Source organism: Oryctolagus cuniculus, chromosome 1, assembly GCF_051225735.1.
Source record: "Oryctolagus cuniculus isolate XC-2025 breed Fujian yellow rabbit chromosome 1, ASM5122573v1, whole genome shotgun sequence".
NCBI classification, from domain to species: Eukaryota; Metazoa; Chordata; class Mammalia; order Lagomorpha; family Leporidae; genus Oryctolagus; species Oryctolagus cuniculus.
This window is the reverse complement of record NC_142867.1, coordinates 99,505,546-99,527,438: the sequence shown is the minus strand read 5'-3', so window position 1 is coordinate 99,527,438 and position 21,893 is coordinate 99,505,546. Positions and strand designations below refer to the sequence as shown.

At 40.7% G+C, this 21,893-nt stretch overlaps 1 protein-coding gene and 1 long non-coding RNA gene across 21 annotated transcripts in view; one reads left to right on the top strand and one right to left on the bottom strand.

The window, feature by feature from the left end:
* Nucleotides 1-312: 312 nt before the first annotated feature.
* Nucleotides 313-2,785, bottom strand: LOC149128524 (uncharacterized). Its single transcript, XR_016234341.1, has 2 exons — nucleotides 2,503-2,785; nucleotides 313-460 (listed from the first exon to the last, which is right to left on the bottom strand). It is a non-coding gene; the product is annotated as an uncharacterized LOC149128524 (long non-coding RNA).
* ALKBH8 (alkB homolog 8, tRNA methyltransferase) overlaps nucleotides 2,546-21,893 on the top strand; it is a 74,647-nt gene continuing 55,299 nt past the window's right edge. For 4 of the 20 annotated variants that reach the window (XR_016234301.1, XR_016234306.1, XM_089333413.1 and 1 more), the window contains exons 1-7: nucleotides 2,740-2,886; nucleotides 7,551-7,686; nucleotides 11,737-11,974; nucleotides 13,981-14,112; nucleotides 15,395-15,490; nucleotides 17,931-18,035; nucleotides 19,846-19,916. Coding sequence is in view for 16 of the 20 variants with exons in the window: in XM_089333413.1 (XP_089189539.1) it covers nucleotides 2,873-2,886; nucleotides 7,551-7,686; nucleotides 11,737-11,974; nucleotides 13,981-14,112; nucleotides 15,395-15,490; nucleotides 17,931-18,035; nucleotides 19,846-19,916 (792 nt within the window). In the remaining 4 variants the exon portion in view is untranslated. Of the gene's footprint in view, nucleotides 2,887-6,930; nucleotides 7,107-7,550; nucleotides 7,687-10,613; nucleotides 11,084-11,736; nucleotides 11,975-13,980; nucleotides 14,113-15,394; nucleotides 15,491-17,930; nucleotides 18,036-19,845; nucleotides 19,917-21,893 lie in introns of those variants that run through there. The other 16 variants (XR_016234307.1, XM_089333418.1, XM_051820062.3 and 13 more) reach the window with 13 other exon arrangements.

Genomic DNA, 21,893 nt, shown 5'->3' with positions numbered 1-21,893 from the left:
TGCAAGCATAGCAGGGGCAGCTAAGAAAAGCTTTTCACATTTTAAAAGTGTTATTTAAAAAAAAAAATAAGAGTACCTGGAGTATTTGGCCACAAAGCTGAAAATATTGTCTGGTACTTTAGAAAACAATCCTTCTTCCACCTGCACTAGGCATACAGAGGGCTCACCTCTCATGAAGTGGAGAGTAGGGTTCTACCAAGAGTTATTAGGTCAGCATTTAATACCTTTCAAGAATTATTATAACTCACCATGTAAAGCTTCTGGCACAGCTGAAGATGAATTCTATCTTCAAATTAAATTCCTTTTCAGTTCAACGTTTATTAAAATCTTTTTATTGCAAAACTATGGAAGATACTGAGGTTACATAGTGAATTAAACAAGGTCTCATTGTAGCTGAAAATTGCTCAATTTGTCATCTTCTCTGAGAGAAGTAGTCTACAGAATACTCCCAGAAAAGAGCCTGTAGAGAAAGGATAGCATACAAAATTTTCTAAGTACCCAGATTTTTCCAAGAATACTAAAGGAGGGATGGACAGTTAGTAGTTGGAAATTTAGGCCTGTAACTCAGGGGCAGAAAGGGAGAAAAACAACCATAAGAGCAATATGCAGTATTTTACCACATCAATCCCAGAAAGTAAATGCTGTTTTGCAATTTCTATTTCAGATCATGATCCAATGTTCAGAGTCTTATGAAACCAAATTGCTTCCCAGGGGTGAGCATTTGACCTACTTGTTCAGACACTTCAAATCCAGCTTCTTACTAATACAGACCTGAGGCAGCAAGTGATGGATGAATCAAGTCATTGGATGCCTATCACTAACACGGGAGACCTGGATTGAGTTCCCAGGTGTTGGTTCTGGGTTCAGCCCAGTCCAGGCCACTGTTGGAATTTGGGTAGTCAACCAGCTCTCTCTAATAATAATAATAATAAAGTTGAAAAATTATTTTAAAAATTGTTAAATGGGAATGGGGAATGATTCATAAATCTCTTTAAAATTCTGGGGCGACAGACAGGAAAGAATCTGCAGAAAAAAAGAATCAACCACAAAACTGAGGGATTGCTGGTGTTTAATTATGGACACAGGGAAGGTAGCACAAATTCTGACAGCAAGTGATCAAGATGTGTAAAGAGAACTAAAAGAGAACAGTTTCCCAGAGGCTTAGAAATTTAAAAGTTTTGGGGCCAGTGCTGTGGCATAGCAGATAAAGCTGCCACTTGCAGTGCCCGCATCCCATACGGGTGCTGGTTTGAGTCCTGGCTGCTCCACTTCCAATGCAGCTCTCTGCTATGGCCTGAGAAAACAGTAGAAGATGGCCCAAGTCCTTGGGCTCCTGAACTCATATAGGAGACCCAGGAGAAGCTCCTGGCTCCTGGCACTTGGCTTTAGCCTGGTCCAGCCCCAGCCATTATGGCCATTTGGGGAGTGAACCAGTGGATGGAAGACCTCTTTCTCTCTCTCTGTGTCTGCCTCTCTGTAACTCTGCTTTCAAATAAACAAATAAATCTCAGAAAAGAAATTCAAAAGTTTTGAAAGCTTCAGTACCTTCAAGTAGGCCAGATACTAAGGTGAAAGTACGGAATTCGGCCATTGGGAAGTGGGATACTTTACACTGTTCAGTTTGGTATCAAATAGCCACATACAGCTATTTAAGCTAATTACAACTAAATAAAAATTTAAAAATTTGCGATTCAGTTTCTTAGTTGTACTAGCCACATTTGCAATGTCCAAAAGCCATCCAACACAAGTGTCTACCATACCAGACAGCTCAGATTATAAAATGTTTTGATAATTGCAGGAAGTACTATTGGGATGCTTTTGAACGCATCCAGTAGTGCACAAGCAAGACTGCAATGGGGGGCATTCAATGTGTTTTTCCTTACACATCTCCCAGGTCTTTTATTTCTGGTCTGTTACTAGATCTTTCCCCCTTCTATCTGCCATTTCTGTGTCTCAGTTAACATTTCCTTCCTTTTTTTTTTAAGATTTATTTGAAAGTGTTAGAGAGAGAGAGATCTTCCACCCGCTGGTTCACTCCCCAGATGGCCACCACAGTCGGAGCTGCGCCGATCCAAAGCCAGGATCCAGGAGCTTTGTCTGACCTGGGATCCCACGGGGTGCAGAGGCCCAAGGACCTGGGCCATCCTCTACTGCTTTCCCAGGCCACAGCAGAGAGCTGGATGGAAAGTGGAGCAGCTGGGACTAGAACCGGCTCCCATATGGGAAGCCGGCGCTTCAGGCCAGGGAGTTCAGCCGCCGCGCCACAGCGCCGGCCCCTCCTTCCTTTTCACTTTACCATGTGAACGGCTCTTTTCTTCTAGTCTCCCCTCCCACTATCAAATAGAAGCTCTGGTTATATCACTTTGTTTCTCGAATCTTTCTGGGACCCCCTTAGCCCTAGAAAATAGAACAGTGTTAGGTCATGGACGGTGTGGAGGCACCCTCTCTTTTTACCTCCTTCAACATCTCCCATGCATCTTCCTAACACTCTAGGGTACTCACGTTCCCCCGGCACATTCACGCGCATGCACCTTCCTTCCAGCTCGCACAATGTCCTCTTTCAGCCCCCAGCATCCTCTCCATACCTCCAAGAAGATACAGGAGGAAAGATATGCTGAGAGATCAAGGCGGGGTGAGACCCAAGGAGACAAACTTGTTTGACCTTTTTCCATTTGGGGAGCGCTGAAAAAAATAAGCCGCATTCTAAAACATTACTATGCCCCCAAATAAGAAGCGATTTACACGGTAACGGAGAGCAAAGACATTCGGCGAAGAAAGGGTCAACAGAGAGCTCCGGGGACCGAAGGGAATTGTGGGAGCTCCGTTCGTCGCCCCGTCGACTCATGGGAAATGTAGTGCGGTTGCTTCCAATATGGCCGCGCCCAGGTGAGTTGGTGTGCGAGTTTCTGCGGCGGGTTCATGGGCTAAAGTGAAGAGGTTGGAGGGAAGCAGTGCCCGCGCGGGAAAAATCTGGCTTAAGCCGAGGCGGAGGAGTGTGGCACTTCTTGCTGGAGAGCACTTTGGGCTGCAATGCCTTTTCCTCTTCCTCTTGTTACCTTCTTTCAGTCTTTTCTATCCGCTTGGCCGGTGGGGGCTGACAGCCCAGGGAAAGGAGGGGGGACCCGAGCAGTGCGGCCCGTGGGCAGTAGGGTGCCTGTGCGTTGGGTGGTTTTGTCAGTGTCCAAGGTGTATATGTTTGTGTTTGGCACGGATGCCCACGTGGGTCTGTGGTCTTAGTCTAGCGCTTCTAGGGCTTTTCTGACTGGACCAGCGTCAGTCCAGTGAAGCAAAGGCGTCGCTGGTGGCCTGATGTCCCACAGGGCTGTGTCTTCCTGTGCTCTTATTTGAGTAATCCCTGTGACTCCTGGGCGTCCCGTGGTGTTGGCTGGTTTTTTGTTTTAATTTTTATTAATATACAGAATGTTATTCTATTGAACATATATATATATATTTACAGAGTTAGATAGTGAGAGAGAGAGACAGAGAGAAAGGTCTTCCTTCTGTTGGTTCACCCCCCAAATGGCCACTACGGCTGGCTCACCGCGCTGATCTGAAGCCAGGAGCCAGGTGCTTCTCCTGGTCTCCAATGCGGGTGCAGGGCCAAGCACTTGGGCCATCCTCCACTGCCTTCCCAGCCCAAAGCAGAGAGCTGGACTGGAAGAGGAGCAACCAGGACAGAATCCGGCGCCCCAACTGGGACTAGAACCTGGGGTGCCGTCGCCTCAGGTGGAGGATTAGCCTAGCGAGCCGCGGCACCGGCCCTGAACATATTTTTTGTCAGCTGTAACCCAGGCACTCAATTCTGTGCCCTTACTAAGTACGTGACATGAAGCAGGTAATTACAGTGTGAGAGAGAACTTTGGACAGACGCACTGAGTGTCGATGAAAACACCTCAGAATTCTGGAGGAGGAGAGGCTTAGGAACCAAGTTGGCAGATTTCAGACAGAATTCAGAAGACAATTGAGTGGCTGCCATGTGCCAGATTCTGTTTAGTTGCTGACTGCTACGTGGTGAGTTACACATAGAAAATCCCAACTTCATGGAGCATAGTCTCTGTTAGGGTATAGGAGCAAGAGAGAATAAACAAATTAGCCAGAGTGTAAGGAACTAGACAGTTTGTGCTCTTTTTTTTTTTTTTTAAAGATTTATTTTATTTATTTGAAAGACAGAGTTACAGAGAGAGATAGAGACAGAGAGAGACATCTTCCATCCGCTGGTTCACTCCCCAGATGGCCACAACAGCTGGAGCTGTGCTGATCTGAAGCCAGGAGCCAGGAGCTTCTTCCGGGTCTCCCATGTGGGTGCAGGGGCCCAAGGACTTGGGCCATCTTCCACTGCTATCCCAGGCCACAGCACAGAGTTGGATAGGAAGAGGAGCAGCTGGGACTAGAACTGGTGCCCATAGGGGATGCCAGTACTCAGGCCAAGGCTTTAACCCGCTGCACCACAGCGCCAGTCCCAGTTTGTGCTCTTTCAAGAGTTAAAATGAAATGATATGATTAGTGAGGGGTGTATTATTTTCCCCATCATTAAAAATCTTTATTTCATTTAAAAATAGATAATTTAAATGAATATATACTGAATTAAAAAAATGTCAAACAGGAAAGCTCCCTCTCATTCCTGGACTTACCTACCCAATTTGCCTCTGTGGAATCACCCCATGTCACCAGTTTCTTTTGTGTTCTAATGATTTTTATGTACAATGTATATACTTGTGCTATACTTTAAAATCTGGCTTCATTTGATAAGAGTTTAGGTTTTCTAATTTTGCTATTAATGAAGTATAATTTAAGCACACAAGCACTTTTTTTTTTCTATGCTTCCAGGGTCATAATAAGTGCTGTGTTGTTCAAGAAAGGCATGACACACACAGGGAAATATGCAGTAGGATGCATTAGGGTTAAACTTCCTAACAAGCAGGTAGCAGAGTATGCATAATCTTCAAAGGGTCATCCCACAGGGAATTTTCTTGGTCTGGAAGCAGCTGGACTACACTAAGCATGGCTAGTATCCTAGTAAATAGGGACCCTACTCCCATAACATGGCATGGAACATCCAAGCGTCTGTGCAATAGAGGAAGCTCCCTGGTCAGGGTTATGGCTTTCTTAGAAAGGGAGCACCTCCAGATCTCAACAGCTGGTACCAGCCTGTTCCTTGTTGAGGTGACTCAGATCTGCTGAGCCATGGCTGTCAAGCCACTGGACTGGAGGAAAAATGAGTCTCAAATAGTATCCTGCTTTGTCTTTCAAATGCAATGATGTTGCAGGGCAGAGTGCAGGAGACAGGAGAGAGGATAACAGAAATGTGGTTTTGAGGCTCCATCTGCTGGTGCTGAACTCTTGGTAGCTGACTTATGAAAGATTGTCAGCATCTTTTCTGACATTTTTTTCATTTTGTGATCTTTGCTCATGTGAGATATTAATAAAATTATTTTGTGCACCCTCATGCCTCGTTATCCATGATATGCTGTCAAGTTGCTGTTCCAAAGATGGAGATCTTAAAGCGGAATGAAGGTCCTCAGCTGGACTTCATCTTGTTAAACAGTTCTGATATAGCTCTTCTAAAAATGAACAGTAATATAGTAATAAATGAATTTAATCCTCCATAACAAAATGATGAGAGGCATTATTATTATTATCCTTGCCTCTGTTTACAGATGAAGAAAGTGAAACACAGAAATACATGGCTAACTGTCATACAGTTAATGGTTCATGGAGCTGAAATTTGAACCTGGACTCCAGCCACTGTGTTATACTGGCTCATGGCAGTGAATGAGTGTCTGGAGTAACTAGGAAAAGTATGCTTTAATCCCTGTCTTTGAAGACCTCATCGTCCAGTGGAACAAGGTGGATACTAGAAAAAATAATTATATTTAGTGCAATATTAGCAACATCCATTCAGTTATCCGTTTCCTATACATTGTTGGCTTAAAAAAAAAAAAACATTTATTTACTTAAGGCAGAGTTACAGAGGAAGAGGGGGAGAAAGAGAGAAAATCTTCCATCCGCTGGTTTACTCTCCAGATGGCCGCAATAACCAGGGCTGGGCTGGGAGCTTCATCCAGGTTTCATGTGAGCAGCAGGGACCCAAGTGCTTGGGCCATCTTCCATTGCTTTCCCAGGCCATTAGCAGGGAGCTGGATCAGAAGTGGAGCAGCCAGGACTCAAACTGGTGCCCATATAGGATGCTGGCAGCTTTGCCCACTATGCTATCACAGCAATGGTCCCACAGTGTTGATTCTTCTTCTTCTTCTTCTTTTTTTTAAGATTTACATTTTATTTCTTTGAAAGACAGAGTTACAGAGAGAGGTAGAGACAGAGATCTTCCATCCACTGGTTCACTCCCCAGATGGCTGCAATTGCTGGAGCTGTGCCGATCCGAAGCCAAGAGCTTCTTCTGGGTCTCCCACGTGGGTGCAGGGGCCCAAAGACTTGGGCCATCTTCTACTGCTATCCCAGGCCATAGTAGAGAGCTGGATCAGAAGAGGAGCAGCCGGGACCAGAACCGGCACCCATATGGGATGTTGGTGCTTCAGCCCAGGGCTTTAACCCGCTGCGCCACATCACCGGCCCCAAGTATTGACTTCTGAAGCTTTCTAACCTCAGTGCCTTTCCTAGGACCATTTTATATTGTTACCTGCCAGCCAGACATTGCAACTGTGCATCTGACCTAGTACCTTAAACATTTTATACTGAAGTCTCTTTTTCTCCCTTACTGAGCAGCTCTTCCTAACCTTCCTCTTGACCTGCTAGTGTTGTGATGACAGCACTCGTCTCAATCACTCGGGCTCTATTCTGTTAGTACCTTGTCCTTGATTCCTCTCTGTCTCATGTCTGAGTAGTCATAAGGCCTGTTGATTCTGCCTGAACGTTTTTTCACCTTTTCCCTCTTTCCCTTCCTTCTATTTCTTTCCATTCTGCTGCCTACAGCCCAGATCAGGCCTGCATTTCTGGTTGCTGAGTTGGATTGTTATAGATCTTCTCACCTGTCTCCTGCCTATGGTGCCCTCCAGACAGCCTGCCTTGACTCCACCACATGGCTCTGTGCTAGGAAGCTGGATTGCTAGCATTGCATAGACTGGGCATTTTTTCTTCTGTGCTTAAAGGTTAGAGTTTTGAGTGTTTATTAGCTGTTTTGAAATCTGATTTTATTGAACACGGTAAATTTATTTCTTTTTTGACTTTGAAATGAGAAGAGAATGGGACTGGAAAGTCAAAAATACTAGTATTTTATTTTCTTGCCAGACATGTCCATATGTATTTTAGCATCTACCCTTTGCTGCCTTGTTGAATACCTTCCGCTCTATATCAGTTTATATGTACTTCATAGAGCTGAGACTTTTTTAGAAACCTTAGATGTTACCTTCTTAGATATTCCTTTTTTTTTTTTTTTTTTGGTCACTTCTCTAGATTGGTGAAGTAAAGGTAAACTAAGGATTTAAGAGAATTATCACAGAAATTTTTATAAAGTGTGTTAAGATGTGAATAGTGTTATTATAGTTGTTCCTTTGGGACTCTTAAGGTTGACATTTTTTGCCATTTTTTTTCAGTATTGCTATGGACAGCAGGCATCAAAGTAGTCACAAACTCAACAAAGCTGAGAAGAAGTTCTTAAGGAAACAGATTAAAGCCAAGCATACCTTGCTGAGACACGAAGGCATTGAGACAGTATCTTATGCCACTCAGGTGACATGAAACAATTACTGTTTAAATGTGAATGTATTGACATGTTAATGTTTTGTTCATATTTGTTACTAACTGCTCAAGGCTTATAATTATTCAGTCATGTGTAACATCCATATTAAACATACTTTTATAGGACCTTCTGTTTTGGCCTATAGCCCAGCCTATAATTTGAATTTCTATTGATTATGTTGATTGAACTAGAGGAAGTTTTGGATATATATTGATAATAGTGCTGCATGAGTCTTTTCAGGTTACAAAACATACTCATAGTCATTATGACATCTGATTTCCTCCAAATCCTTAAATTCAAGTATATCTCAACACTCAATTATCTTCATACTCATAGTTTCCAAAGTGTGTTTTACCTGGACTTTGATTATTTCTTCCCCATAATATTTTTAAAGGAAAAGAATAAAATTGTAGACAGACTTCAATTATATTTTATCTATTCTGGAGAGAATAAATATTTTTCTAGCGATATGTAAAAATATAGGTACTTTGGGGCCAGCGCCATGGCTCACTTGGTTAATCCTCTGCCTGCGGCACCTGCATCCCATATGGGCACTGGTTCTAGTCCCGATTGCTCCTCTTCCAGTCTAGCTCTCTGCTGTGGCCCGGGAGGGCAGTGGAAAATGGCCCAAGTGCTTGGGTCCCTGCATCCCTGTGGGAGACCAGGAAGAAGCACCTAGCTCCTGGCTTCGGATCGGCGCAGCGCCGGCCGTAGCGGCCATTTGGGGGGTGAACCTACAGAAAGAAGACCTTTCTTTCTGTCTCTCTCTCTGTCTATAACTCTATCTGTCAAATAAAAAAAATATAGGTAGTTTGTGTAAATTCATAGCATTATAAGATTTTTCAAGAGCAGTGATCTGCAAATTGTCAGGACTGAAGATAACTTCCAAACAAAATGTGAATTCTCTACTTCATAATTCTTATTACTGTCAAAATTGCTTGGATAAATAACTAAAATAATTATTACATTTAATTATGTTGCATGACTCATATGTATTAGGAAATTAACTCCTCCCTTCCTTTCCCTTGTTTTTGTGTTGTCTGCCTTTAGAGTTGCCCACAAATGATTTGGACAGCACCTCTGGAGGCCCTCTAGTATTCCTCAAGTCATGCCTTGTCATCTTCAATGGGAAAGTGGACCCTAGATATTTATGAACTCTCAGCAGCAACTCCTTAGATTTAGGAATGTGGAAATGCTTTTGGAAAATAATTGCATCCAACCAGATTATTTTGATATTTTAATTAATAAACCTCATTGACTGAGGTCTGGGCAAGCCATCTGAGATTAAATTTTTTGCCATATTACATAGTGGGCATGTTTATTTTGTGTGTGCATATACTTAGATACATACAAAGTATTGGCTATCCCAAGACATAGTAAAGCTTTACTTTTGTTATCCAATTTATAGTGAGTTTATTACATTCTTTTCAAATAAGCTTCTAAGTTTTTGACATTGTGTGATAAAATGAATACACTGCGCTGTGTACTAATCTTTAAAAATATTTATTTATTTATTTGAAAGGCAATGTTAGGGAGAGAGAAAGAGAGGGAGAGAGAGAATTGCTTCTTCACTTTTTGGCTAAGATGAAGTGGAGAGGGGGAGATAGAAAGAGAAATCTTCTATCAGCTGGTTTACTCCCCAAATGACCGCAATGGTGAGGGCCGGGCCAGGCTGAAGCCAGGAGCCAAGAGCTTTCTCTGAGTCTCCCACGTAGGGAACAGGGGACCCAGCACGTGGACCATCCACTGCTGACATCCCAGGCACATCAGCAGGGAGCTGGGTCAGAAGTGGAGCAGCCAGGACTTGAACTGGTACCCATATGGGGTGTTGGCTTTGTAGGTGGTGACTTAACCACTGTGCCACAATGTTCTATGTTCTAACCTTGAACTTAGTATGAATCAATGGTTGACCTCAGGCCATATCTAGCTTGTAAGCTAATTATGGATTTTACATTTTTAATAAAGTTTTATTTTATTTATATATTTGAAAGTCAAAGTAAAGAGAGGGAAGAGGCAGAGAGAGAGAAAGAGAAAGTTCTTTCATCTGCTGTTCTCCCCCAAGTGGTGGCTTAACCTATGACACAATAATGCCCATCCTTGGGTTTTACATTTTTAAAGAGTTGTTAAAAAAAAAAAAAACCAAGACTGTGAGAGAAACGGATGTGGTCCATGAAGTCTAAAATACTTGCTCTATTCTTTTTAGAAAACTTTGCTAATAGCGGGCATAAATGATGAAATTGATGAGAGCAGGCCATTAATAGTTTACTTTGTTTAGACTACAATGTTTCTAGAAGTCATAGATCATAAAGTAAAACTCTTAACACTTAGCAGAATAATTTTTTAAAAGATTTATTTATTTATTTATTTGAAAGGCAGAGCTACAGAGAGGCAGAGGCAGAGAGAGAGAGAGAGAGAGAGAGAGGTCTTCCATCCACTGATTCATGGTTCATTCCCCAAATGGCCACAACAGCCAGAGCTGGGCTGATCCAAAGCCAGGAGCCAGGAGCTTCTTCCTGGTCTTCCATGCAGGTGCAGGGACCCAAGCACTTGGGCGATCTTCTACTGCTTTCCCGGGCCACAGCAGAGAGCTGGATTGGAAGAGGAGCAGCTGGGACTAGAACCGGCGCCCATATGGGGTGCTGGCACTGCAGGTGGAGGATTAACCTACTGCGCCATGGCACTGGCCCCAAGTTGAAACATTTAAAGGAAAAAAATTGAATGCAAACTGACTGAATTACGGAAACTGAATTTCCTTAGAGGAAAATTTTCCTGTTTTACGTTTAATAGAATATATTATTGCTTATTCTTTGAACCAGTATCTTTAACTTTTACTTTACTTTTATTTTATTTTGTTTTATTTTATTTTTTTCATCTGTGTGCCTCTGGGTGTATGTTTCTCTGTTGGTTCACTCCCCAGATGGCCCCAACGGCTGGAGCTGCACCAATCTGAAGCCAGGAGCCAGGTGCTTCTTCCCAGTTTCCCATGCGGGTGCTTGGGTTCAAGCACTTGGGCCATCTTCTACTGCTTTCCTAGGCCATAGCAGAGAGCTGGATTGGAAGAGGGGCAGCCAGGACTAGAATCAGCACCCCTATGGGATGCCGGCACCACAGTCAGAGGATTAACCTACTGCACTACAGAGCTAGCTCCACAACCTGTTTTTTTTTTTTTTTTTTTTTAAGATTTCTTTATGAATGGCAGGGCAATGGAGAGAGAGAGAGAGAGAGAGAGGGAGAAAGGCAAGTAGAGGGATCTTCCATCTGCTCCCCAGAAGCCTTCAATAGCCAGATCTGAGACAGGCTAAAGCAGGAAGCCAGGAACTCCAACCAGGTTTTTCCCATTGCTGGCAGGAGGTCAAGAATTTGGGTCGTCTGCTGCTAAATTCACAGGTACTTTCACAAAAAACCATTGGAAGCCAAGTAGCCAGAACTTGAAGCAGCATTTCCATATAGGATTCCAGTGTCTCAAATGGTGGCCTACTTAATCTAATTTTTTAATTTTAGTTTATTCCTCTGTAAAGTGTGCTAATACTACCTAAATAAATTCACTTTGTTGTGAAGATTATGTAATTGAAGATTAAATGGGTGAAAGCATATAGAACCATCTCTGGCAAAAACCTATTATGGAACTACTTGTTTCTTCTCTCCTCCTCTTTCCCTTTCATTATGCTAAATTTATATATCTGAACAGTAAGAAAGCCATCTCTTAATTTGTATTTATGACAAGTAATGGATATTTCTCTGAAGTAGGCTATTTATATTAAATATAAATATTGAATATATTTAATGTAAAGATTAAAAATAAATATTTATTTAACTTAGGAGTACTTTTTATTCCCCAAATATTTAGTGAATTGCTTTATGTGCTTTGTGTGAAGTTCACAAACCAAATAATCACTAGGAAACCTTTTTCTTTTTCTTAATTACATGTTTGTAGAAGTATTAATTAAAAAGAATCTTACTTAATCTTATTTTTAAATAAACATGTTGACATCAATTACTCATATTGCTTTCTTGTTCTGTTTTTTTTTTTTTTTTTAAAGAACCTGGTTGTTGCCAATGGTGGTTTGGGTAATGGTGTGAGTAGGAACCAACTGCTCCCAGTTTTGGAGGACTGTGGACTGGTGGATGCTCTCTTAATGCCACCTAACAAGCCCTACTCATTCGTGAGATACAAAACCACAGAAGAATCCAGGAAAGCCCATGCTACTCTTAATGGAAAAGAGATAGTGGATGATTTAGGACAAAAGATCATTCTGTACTTAAATTTTGTGGAAAAAGGTATTATCATACAAGTTTTCTTTTAAAAAATTGTTCTTTCATGTGTGATTTTTCGTAGACATAAGTTGAGGCTTTAGTTATTGTGAAACAGGAACATCAGTTAAGCAGTTCTTTTGCTTTAACAAACATTTTTTTTTAAAGATTTATTTATTTATTTGAAAGGCTGAGTTAGAGAGAGAGAGAGAGAGGGAGAGAGAGAGAGGAGATCTTCTATCTACTGGTTCACTCCCCAAATGGCTGCAACTGGCTGGAGCTGGGCCAGACTGAGAGCCAGGAATCAGGACCTGGTTTGAGTACAAATGATGTCTAGCATATGGTAGTCACAGGTAAATACTCATCAAATGATTATATTCATATTTGTGAAGTACTAGCATAATCTGGTCGATATTTACTGTATTACCTTATGAATTTTTATATTAAATAATTCAAAGACGAAAACTGCCTGGCAGAAAAGCTTTAAAAATCATATTGGTAAAATGAATGATCAGATCCCTAACAGTAAATGTGAATATACTATTCCTGTTATCTAAAACAGTAGTAAATTCTTTTTTATTTTCCTTTTAGAGTTGTACTTATCCAAAACTTTGAGGAACACAGGAATTTAAATTTATGCTAAATATTCTTCATTATTGATATTCTTATTTCTTTAGAAAATTATGTTATTTTACATTTAAAATGTATTTAAAAAAGAGAGAGAATCCCATCTTCTTGTTCACTCCTCAAATGCATGCAGTGGGCTGGAGCAGGTCTTCACCATGCTGAGACCAGGAGCCAGGAACTCAATCCAGGCCTTGTACATGGGCGACAGGAACCCATGTCACTGATGTCTCCCAGGGTGTACGTTAACCTTGAGCTGGATATTGAACCAGGTGTTGCAAAGTGAGACACAGGCATCTTTTTTTTCTTTTAAAGATTTATTTTATTTATATGAAAGACAGAGTTACAGAGAAAGGTAGAGACAGAGAGAGAGGTCTTCCATCTGCTGGTTCACTCCCCAATTGGCTGCAACGGCCGGAGTTGGGCCAATCTGAAGCCAGGAGCCAGGAGCCAGGAACCAGGAGCTTCTTCTGGGTCTCTTCATGGGTGCAGGGGCCCAAGGACTTGGGCCATCTTTTGCTTTCCCAGGCCATAGCAGAGAACTGGATAGGAAGAGGAGCGGCCGGGACTAGAACCGGCGCCCATATGGGATGCTGGCACTTCAGGCCAGGGCTTTAACCTGTTGTGCCACAGTGCTGGCCCCGACACAGGCATCTTAATGGCATCCTAACTGCTAGGCTAAATGGCAGCCCCTGTTTTACCTTCTTGGTCATAGCTACTAACCAGCAGCCTAAAAGCAAAAAATGAGCATTTTAATTTTTAATAATTAGAGACAATTTGACCTTTTTTTGCAAATATTTATTTATTTATTTGAAAGACTTAGAGAGATAGGACAGACATATCTTCCATCTACTGGTTTACTCCCTAAATGGTCACAACAGCCAGGGCTGGGCCAGGGCTGGCCAGGCCTAAGCCAGGAGCCAGGAGCTTCTTCCAGGTCTCCCACATGAGTGCAAGGACCTGAGCACTTGGCCACCTTCCACTGCTTTCTCAGGTGAAATTAGCAAGGAGCTGGGTTGGAAGTGGAGCAGCCAGCACTCGAACTGGTGCTCATAGGGAATGCCAGTACTGCTTAACCCACTGCACCACATGCTGGCCCAACAATTTGGCTTTTTAATTGTATTACATACCATGGCTGTGAGAAACTTTGTCTGTTAATGAGATTTAAAGTAACTCAATCATATTCAGAGTATGCTTAAATAAAGTATTCTGTTTCTGTTGGTAATAGCAGTGGATGAAATGTACCAAAATTTTGATATTTGTTTTTGTATTTTTTTAATGTTGTATGCCTTCCAGTGTTCTTATTCCTAAAAAAGAGTTTTATGAACTATACATTGCTATGGGAATGAATTTTTGCAAATAAGAATTTTAAGTTTTATGTGTGACTATTATACTTTGGCTTCCCACAGCACAGTGGAAGGAGTTGGGGCCTCAGGCCTTACCCCCGGGCCTCATGGTTGTAGAAGAAATCATTTCTTCTGAGGATGAGAAAATGCTTTTGGAAAGCATTAATTGGACAGAAGATACAGATAATGAAAATTGTGAGTGACAGTTTTAAATTCTGGTATTTTACAGTTTCTGCAAAATATGCTTAGTGTGCCTTCTTTCTTTCTTTCATTTTATTAAAACTCATAATTTTTCCTCAAAATTATTAAAAGTAGCCTGTATCCAATGTTAGATAAATCATACCAACAATTCTTAGGAACATTAATAATGAATAACATGTAGCTATCAGTTTTAGACTCCAAACTGATTAATATTTTTTAGCCAACATTTATATATATATATATTTGTTTTCTTAGATTTATTTATTAATTTGAGAGGTAGAGGGACAGCGAGATCGTCTATCTGCTAGTTCACTCTCAAATGGCTGCAACAGGCCAGGCTGGGCCAGGCTGAAGCCAGGAACCAGGAACTGCATCTTGATTTCCTACATGGGTAGCAGGCCCCAAGCCATCATTCACAGCCTTCTCAGGTGCATTGGTGGGAAACTGGATCAGAAGTGGGGCAACTGGGACTTGAACGGGTGCTCTGATACAGGAAGCTGATATCGCAAGTGATGGTATTACCTGTTGTGTCACAATGCAGGCCTGTGTATAAATAACTTTTATAAGCCCTTTCATGAAGATTATTTTATTTTATTTAAAGATTTATTTATTGATTAGAGAGGCAGAGAAAGAGAGAGAGAGAGGTCTTCCATCTACTGGTTCACTCCCCAGTTGGCTGCAATGGCTGGAGCTGTGCCAATCTGAAGCCAGGAGCCAGGGGTTTCTTCCAGGTCTCCCCTGTGGGTTCAGGGGCCCAAGGACTTGGGCTATCTTCCTCTCTTACCCAGGCCATAGCAGAGAGCTGGGTTGGAAGTGGAGTAGCCAGGACTTGAACTGGAGCCCATGTGGGATGTCAGCACTGCAGGCGGTGGCTTTACTTGCTACGCAGCAGTGTTGGCCCCCAGATTATTTTATTTGTTTTTCTCATTCTATGGCAAATTTCCTATGAGGAAACACTATTATCTGGTAAAAGCCTCTGGAGATACTTGAAAATTAGAGTTATGCTGTTTCCATATTATTAACAGTGTTATGAGTGGCAGTGTACATGTTTAAGTCTTGCATTGGTCAGGTGAAACGCCTCTAAGTGTTTGTTATAATTTCAGACTTAAAGAAGAACAGATATGAGCAGAATGGTTAATTTTATTAAAGAGTAATTTAGCAGTTGACAGAAGTTATCATTACTAGACTAATTCCTACTTATAATGTTGACTTTGAAATATGTGAAGGACTACAATTATTTTCCTCCCAAATAGTTTACTTTCTTCTCTTCACACAGTTCAAAAATGCTTGAAACACAGAAGAGTAAAGCATTTTGGTTATGAATTCCGCTATGACAACAACAACGTAGATAAAGATAGGCCACTACCCGGGGGTAAGTAATTGTTAATAAGTGATAAATACTGGTTTAGAAAAACAGGTTTAATATATTAGAAATTGAGGGTGTATTTTTTGTTTGTCATTTGTAGTTAAACTTTTGAAATGATAGTATTGAAAACATTTTAGTTAGATAAATAGTATGATTTGTTTGTAAAAAATTCAAACATGAATAAAGCTGACCACTATTTTTGCTTCCATACTTCTTGGAAGTATGAGCTACTAACAATTTATTATTTATTCTTTTAATCCTTTCAAAAATAAGCTTACATCTGTACACACACACATTCCTGTAAGTATACAGAGTTTAACATGTATACTTGGGGTGCCGGTTCTGTCCCGGTTGCTTCTCTTCCAGTCCAGTTCTCTGCTGTGGCCCGGGAAGGCAGTGGAGGATGGCGCAAGTGCTTGGGTCCTGCACCCGCATGGGAGACCAGGAGAAGCACCTGGCTCCTGGCTTTGGATCGGCACAGCGCGCTAGCCGTGGCAGCCATTTGGGGGGTGAACCAACGGAAGGAAGACCTTTCTCTCTGTTTCTCTCTCTCTCACTGTCTAACTCTGCCTGTAAAAATAAATAAATAAATAAAAGGAAGTGGAGCAGCCGGCACATGAACTGGTAACCATATGGGATGCTGGCACTGCAGGCGGCGGCTTTACTTGCTATGCCACAGCACTGGCCCACAATATGTCTTACAAAAGACATCCTATTTAGGAGATATATGAAGATCTTATGTAGGTTATCATTTTACTGAATGTCCTCTAATAACTCATTCAATTAGTTCCTTGTTGATGGATATTTAGGCTATTTTTAGTTTTTCGCTTCTGTAAGCAAACACCTCTTTATGCACTATGCAAAAGTTTCTTGAGAGATACCACTAAGAAGTAAAATTATATCAAAAGTTATACTAATTTAAAAATGTGAATTAATCTAAATTGATCACCAGAACAGCTATACCAACATATTCTCACTGAGTGTGTCCAGTTCCCTGCAACCTTACCAACATATGATATGTGCTGTACATTGAGACTTAATGCTATAACGAGTACTCAAACAGTATATTTCACTTTGCGTTTCTATGGGGGTACAAACTGTTGAAATCTTTACTTAATGTATACTAAACTGATCTTCTGTAACAAAAAAAAAAAAAGAAGAAATTATCAATTCCCAACTTGACTCTCGCTGGGATTAAACATGACAATAGGTCTGATCTGATTTCATCATCATTTAAAAAATCATCTATTATTTTTCACTTTATGTTTCTGTGTGGGAGCAAACTGTTGAAATCTTTACTTAATGTATGCTAAACTGATCTTCTGTATATAAAGAGAATCTAAAATGAATCCTCATGTGAATGGAAGGGGAGAGGGAGTGGGAAAGGGGAGGGTTGCGGGTGGGAGGGACGTTATAGGGGGGAAGCCATTGTAATCCATAAGCCGTACTTTGGAAATTTATATTCATTAAATAAAAGTTATAAAAAAAAAGAAAATAAATAAAACTTCAATTTGTGATTTCCTAATTACTGATGAGGGTAACCATTTGTTTCATTACATATCCTTTACCAGTTTTTTATAATGTTGATTAATAAGAATTTACTGTATATTCTGGATAGTAATTCTTTGGTGTAATTCTTTTTTATAATTTTTTATTTATTTGAAAGGCAAAATTGAGAGAGATGAGAGAGAGAGAGAGAGAAAGAGATCCTACATGTGCTGGTTCAGTAAGAGAGAGAGGGAGAGAGAGATGGAGAGAAAGAGACAGAGAGCTCCTGTATCTGCTGGTTCACTGACCAAATGCCCACACACTAGGGGCTGGGCCAGGCTGAAACCAGAAGCCCAGAGTTCCTTCAGGTTTCCCACCTGGATAAAGGGAATAAATCACCTGCTGCCTACCATGATATGCCTTAGCAGGAAACTGGAATCAGAAGTGGACTTGAGACCCAAACAGAGGCATTCTGATATGGGATGTGGTCCCAGGCAGCATCTTAACTGCTATCAAACATCCACCCTCTTGGTATAATTCATTGTTGCAGTTAAATTTTTTATGACTTTGATCTTATAGTTAAGTTTTTTCTTTCATCATGAAACAATATTTACAATTCCCAAAAAACTAAATTAACCAAAGTTAACAAAAAAAGAAGTGGCCAACTTAATTTCCAATATGCATTAAGTTTTATAATGTTACTACTAATTTGCAAAATGCCGAAATTGCTAATAAAATTGTTCCTTGGAGTTTATATTTGATAAAAATCAATGAAATAATTTATAAATTCTGAAAGAATTGTTTTTACTATTGCATTTTGTTTTATTTGTGGGTTTTAATGTTACATTAATGAATCTGAGTGCTATGTTAGAAGCTATTGATTTCTGTCTTTTTAAAATTCTTGGATAAAACAAGCAAAGGAAATATTTTAATGTGAGTTTATGATCAATGATTTTAGGTCTTCCTGATATTTGTGATAGCATTTTGGAGAAGTGGTTGCAGGAAGGTTACATTAAGCATAAACCTGATCAACTGACCATAAATCAGTATCAACCTGGGCATGGTGAGTATTTTAAAATTCCAGGCATATATTTCAGAACCTAAGTAGTATGTAACTCTCTAAGATTAAAAATGTTATTTGTTAGGTCAAACTAACTCGTAGGTTACTTTGTTACTTGTGTTGATCCCAATTCTGAAGGAAACTTTAAAGATAGCTTATATGTGTATGTATGTAACATATGAAGAAAATGTGACAAAATGTTAGAAGTTAGAACAAAATTTATAAAGATTTAAAAAAATTAAAAAGCTACACATGAAAAAATCTCAAAATATAAACAGGCTGACACAAATTGCGATTTTTGATTTTGTTGTTGTTGTTGTTGTTATTTCCCAACATTTTATTTAGAGAAGGTGATGATTGCTTGAGAAACATAGGAGATGTGTAATGGAATAAACCAACTAATTTTACAGAAGAAAAGGCTGGTTGGTGGATGATCTTTCTCTGAGAATGTGGGAGACATTTCTAGGATGTTAGCACAAGGTCTTAGTGTTGTTGAGTGTTGAGTACTTGCACTTGTTAGCATTTTCATCTGATATTTATATGATTAACTGATTTTAAGGGCTTAATTAATGGCAAGAATTGTGGAGGCTTTTTTCCCCTCCTGTATTTATCACAATGTATTTTCATTGTTTACTTACCTGTGTATCTTTCCGTTGATCTATAAACTCCTTGAGAACAGGGACTGTGCTTTGCTTGCAGAGTTTGTTTTACTTAACAGTTGCTCAGCTAACATGAATAGATAGATTGGTTGAGCAAGCAATGTCTTTTTTTTTTTTTTTTTGACAGGCAGAGTGGACAGTGAGAGAGAGAGACAGAGAGAGAAAGGTCTTCCTTTTTGCCGTTGGTTCACCCTCCAATGGCCGCCGCTGCAGCCGGCGCACCGCGCTGATCCTGGCAGGAGCCAGGAGCCAGGTGCTTTTCCTGGTCTCCCATGGGGTGCAGGGCCCAAGCACCTGGGCCATCCTCCACTGCACTCCCTGGCCATAGCAGAGAGCTGGCCTGGAAGAGGGGCAACCGGGACAGAATCCGGCGCCCCAACCGGGACTAGAACCCGGTGTGCCGGCGCCGCAAGGTGGAGGATTAGCCTATTGAGCCACGGCGCCGGCTCAGCAATGTCTTAATTATTGATGTGCTTCATCCTCTTTCCTAGCTGTTGCTTTGTTCTACAAGTACTTGGGAACCCACTGTTATCTAGGGGAAAAATGACTTTTGTGTTTATCTTCACATCTTCCTCTCAGGCTAGGATTAAACACATGTCCTAGTTAAGCAGTGACTCCAAGGACTCGATTTTAGAATCAAGTCCCAGTGAAACTTTCATTTAAAGTTAGGAAATGTTTAGTTTTAGGGGCAGGCATTGTGGTGCAGAGAGTTGAGTCTCTCCTGGGACTCCTGCATCCCATAGCAGAGTCCTGGTTCCAGTCCCAGCTACTTGTGATCCAGCTTCCTGCTAACTCAACGGGGAAGGCAGCAGATGATAGCCCAGGTACTTGGGTCTCCTGTTTTTGGCCTGGCCCAACCCTCACTGCTGAAGGCATTTAGGGAATGAACCAGCAGAATGGAAAATCTGCCTTTTGCTGTCTGTCACCCTACCTTTCAACTAAACACACAAATAGATCTAAAAAAAAAATCGTTTATGGTTACATTTAATGTCTTTTTAATCACATTCACCTTAAATGCTTCCTTTTAACTAATAACATAATATCTTCCTGATTAGAAAGTATTTTTGCCTTAATAGTGTGGGCTTTGTTTAGAGTCATCTTTAACATACTAAGAGGAAAAATGAAGTGACATGTTACCCTATTTTCCATCTCAGGAATTCCTGCTCATATTGACACGCATTCTGCTTTTGAGGATGAGATCATTTCTCTCAGTTTGGGGTCAGAGGTATGTTTTACCTTGTACCATGCCCTTTTCCTAAGATCACTCACATTCACAATTAAAATGAATTGATTCAAAAATGAAAAATAAGGGCACTAATATACTTTCATTTCTTACAGAATATGGTTTCCACACTATCTCCTTTTAATTGCCTAAAATTTTATTTATCAACCCATCAGATGTCAGGAAAACACCTATAATTTAATTTTTTACATGTTGCCTTAAATAAAATCCCGACTTTCCTGTTTCTACTTTTACCTCCTGATGCACCATTGCCACCTAGTGGCAAAAGACAGTAACTGCAGACTATAGAAAAATGAAACAAAACTATAATGTAGGTGTCCAGAATTTAGATAAATGTCTTCCAGATATAACCTGATTCAATCCCTTCAAAACTCTGAACAGTAGAGGGTAATGTTCTCATTTTTACAGAAAAAGAATAAGAGGATCATGTTTATTCATCGGTTTGTTTCTGTAGCTACACTTTGCTTGAATTTCTAGGGAGGATATAAAAAACATGATTTAAAGGGATCCATGCAAACTACAGACAGAATTTTAGGTATAAGTAAGAATTCTAAACATAGAATAATCCCTAAAACGTAGAATAATCCCTAAAACATTAGATCATCTCGTCTAACTAGAAGTTGCTTCCAATTCTGATCTTGTTTCTGGAGGCGAGTACTATTTACTAGTTTGAGTCTCCCTACCCCCACATAGAGGCACAGTTCTCAACAGTCTGGTCTTTGAGTAGTTTGCTCCAGAGATGTTCTGATCCTGGAGTGATTCTCATCACTTCTATCCATCAGCAATGACTCACGGGGCACTTCTCTTTTAGGAGTTTATTGCTTTAATGGATAAATGTTGCAGTACCTTCTGATCTTCAGCACAAACTGGAAAAAACTGCCCATTTTCTTTATACAGCTTAAGACAACACATACAATCTGCCTTCTTCAACTTCAAATTTAGCCTTCTGTATTTGCATTTATGAAAAATGTTTACAGCCTCAGAAGCCAAACAATCTCTTCTTAGTATTTGTCTTGATTCCAAGTTTTAACTTGTTTAAACCTAAGCTCTATCTTCATATTCAGCCATATTTACCACCTGCTGCCATTCCCCCATACAAATCAAAACAAATTTTACTTTTTCTGGTTTTCCTCTCTGGATAATAATTCAGAACCTGGGAAATAGTCTTGACCTTTTTTATTTTTAAATTTTAATTAATTTATTTGGGGGGGGGCATTCCACTATTCACTTTCCACGGGCTCACAGTGGCCTGGCGTTGGCCAGACCAAAACCATGAGCTGAGACCTAAAAACACGTCTGCCCACAGGGGTGACAGGAACTCAATTATTTGGGCCATCACCTACTGCCTCCCAGAGTGTGCATTAGCTGGAAGCTAGGATTGGGAAGGGAGCTGGGGTGTGGACCTAGGGATTCCAATATTGGGATTTAGGTGTCTTAACTACTCAGCCACACTCTTGCCCCATGCTTTTATTTTTTTTTTCATCTTTTTTTTTTTTTTTTAAGATTTTATTTATTTATTTGACAAGTAGAGTTACAGACAGTGAGAGAGACAGAGAGAAAGGTCTTCCTTCCATTGGCTCACTCCCTAAATGGCCACCATGGCTTGCGCTGCGCTGATCCGAAGCCAGGAGCCAGGTGCTTCTCCTGGTCTCCCATGCGGGTGCCAGGCCCAAGCACTTGGGCCATCCTCCACTACCCTCCCAGGCCACAGCAGAGAGCTGGACTGGAAGAGGAGCAACTGAGACTAGAACCCGGCGCCCATATGGGATGCCGGTGTCTCAGGAGGAGGATTAACCTAGTGCGCCACAGCACTGGCCTCTCATGTTTTTATTTTTATAGATCTTACTGTTTATTTGTTATTTATGTTTTGTTTGTCCATCTTCTTATCTGTAGTAGATAAATTATAGACTCCTGATTACAGAGACCATAGCCTATTCATATTTATATTTTCTACAGACT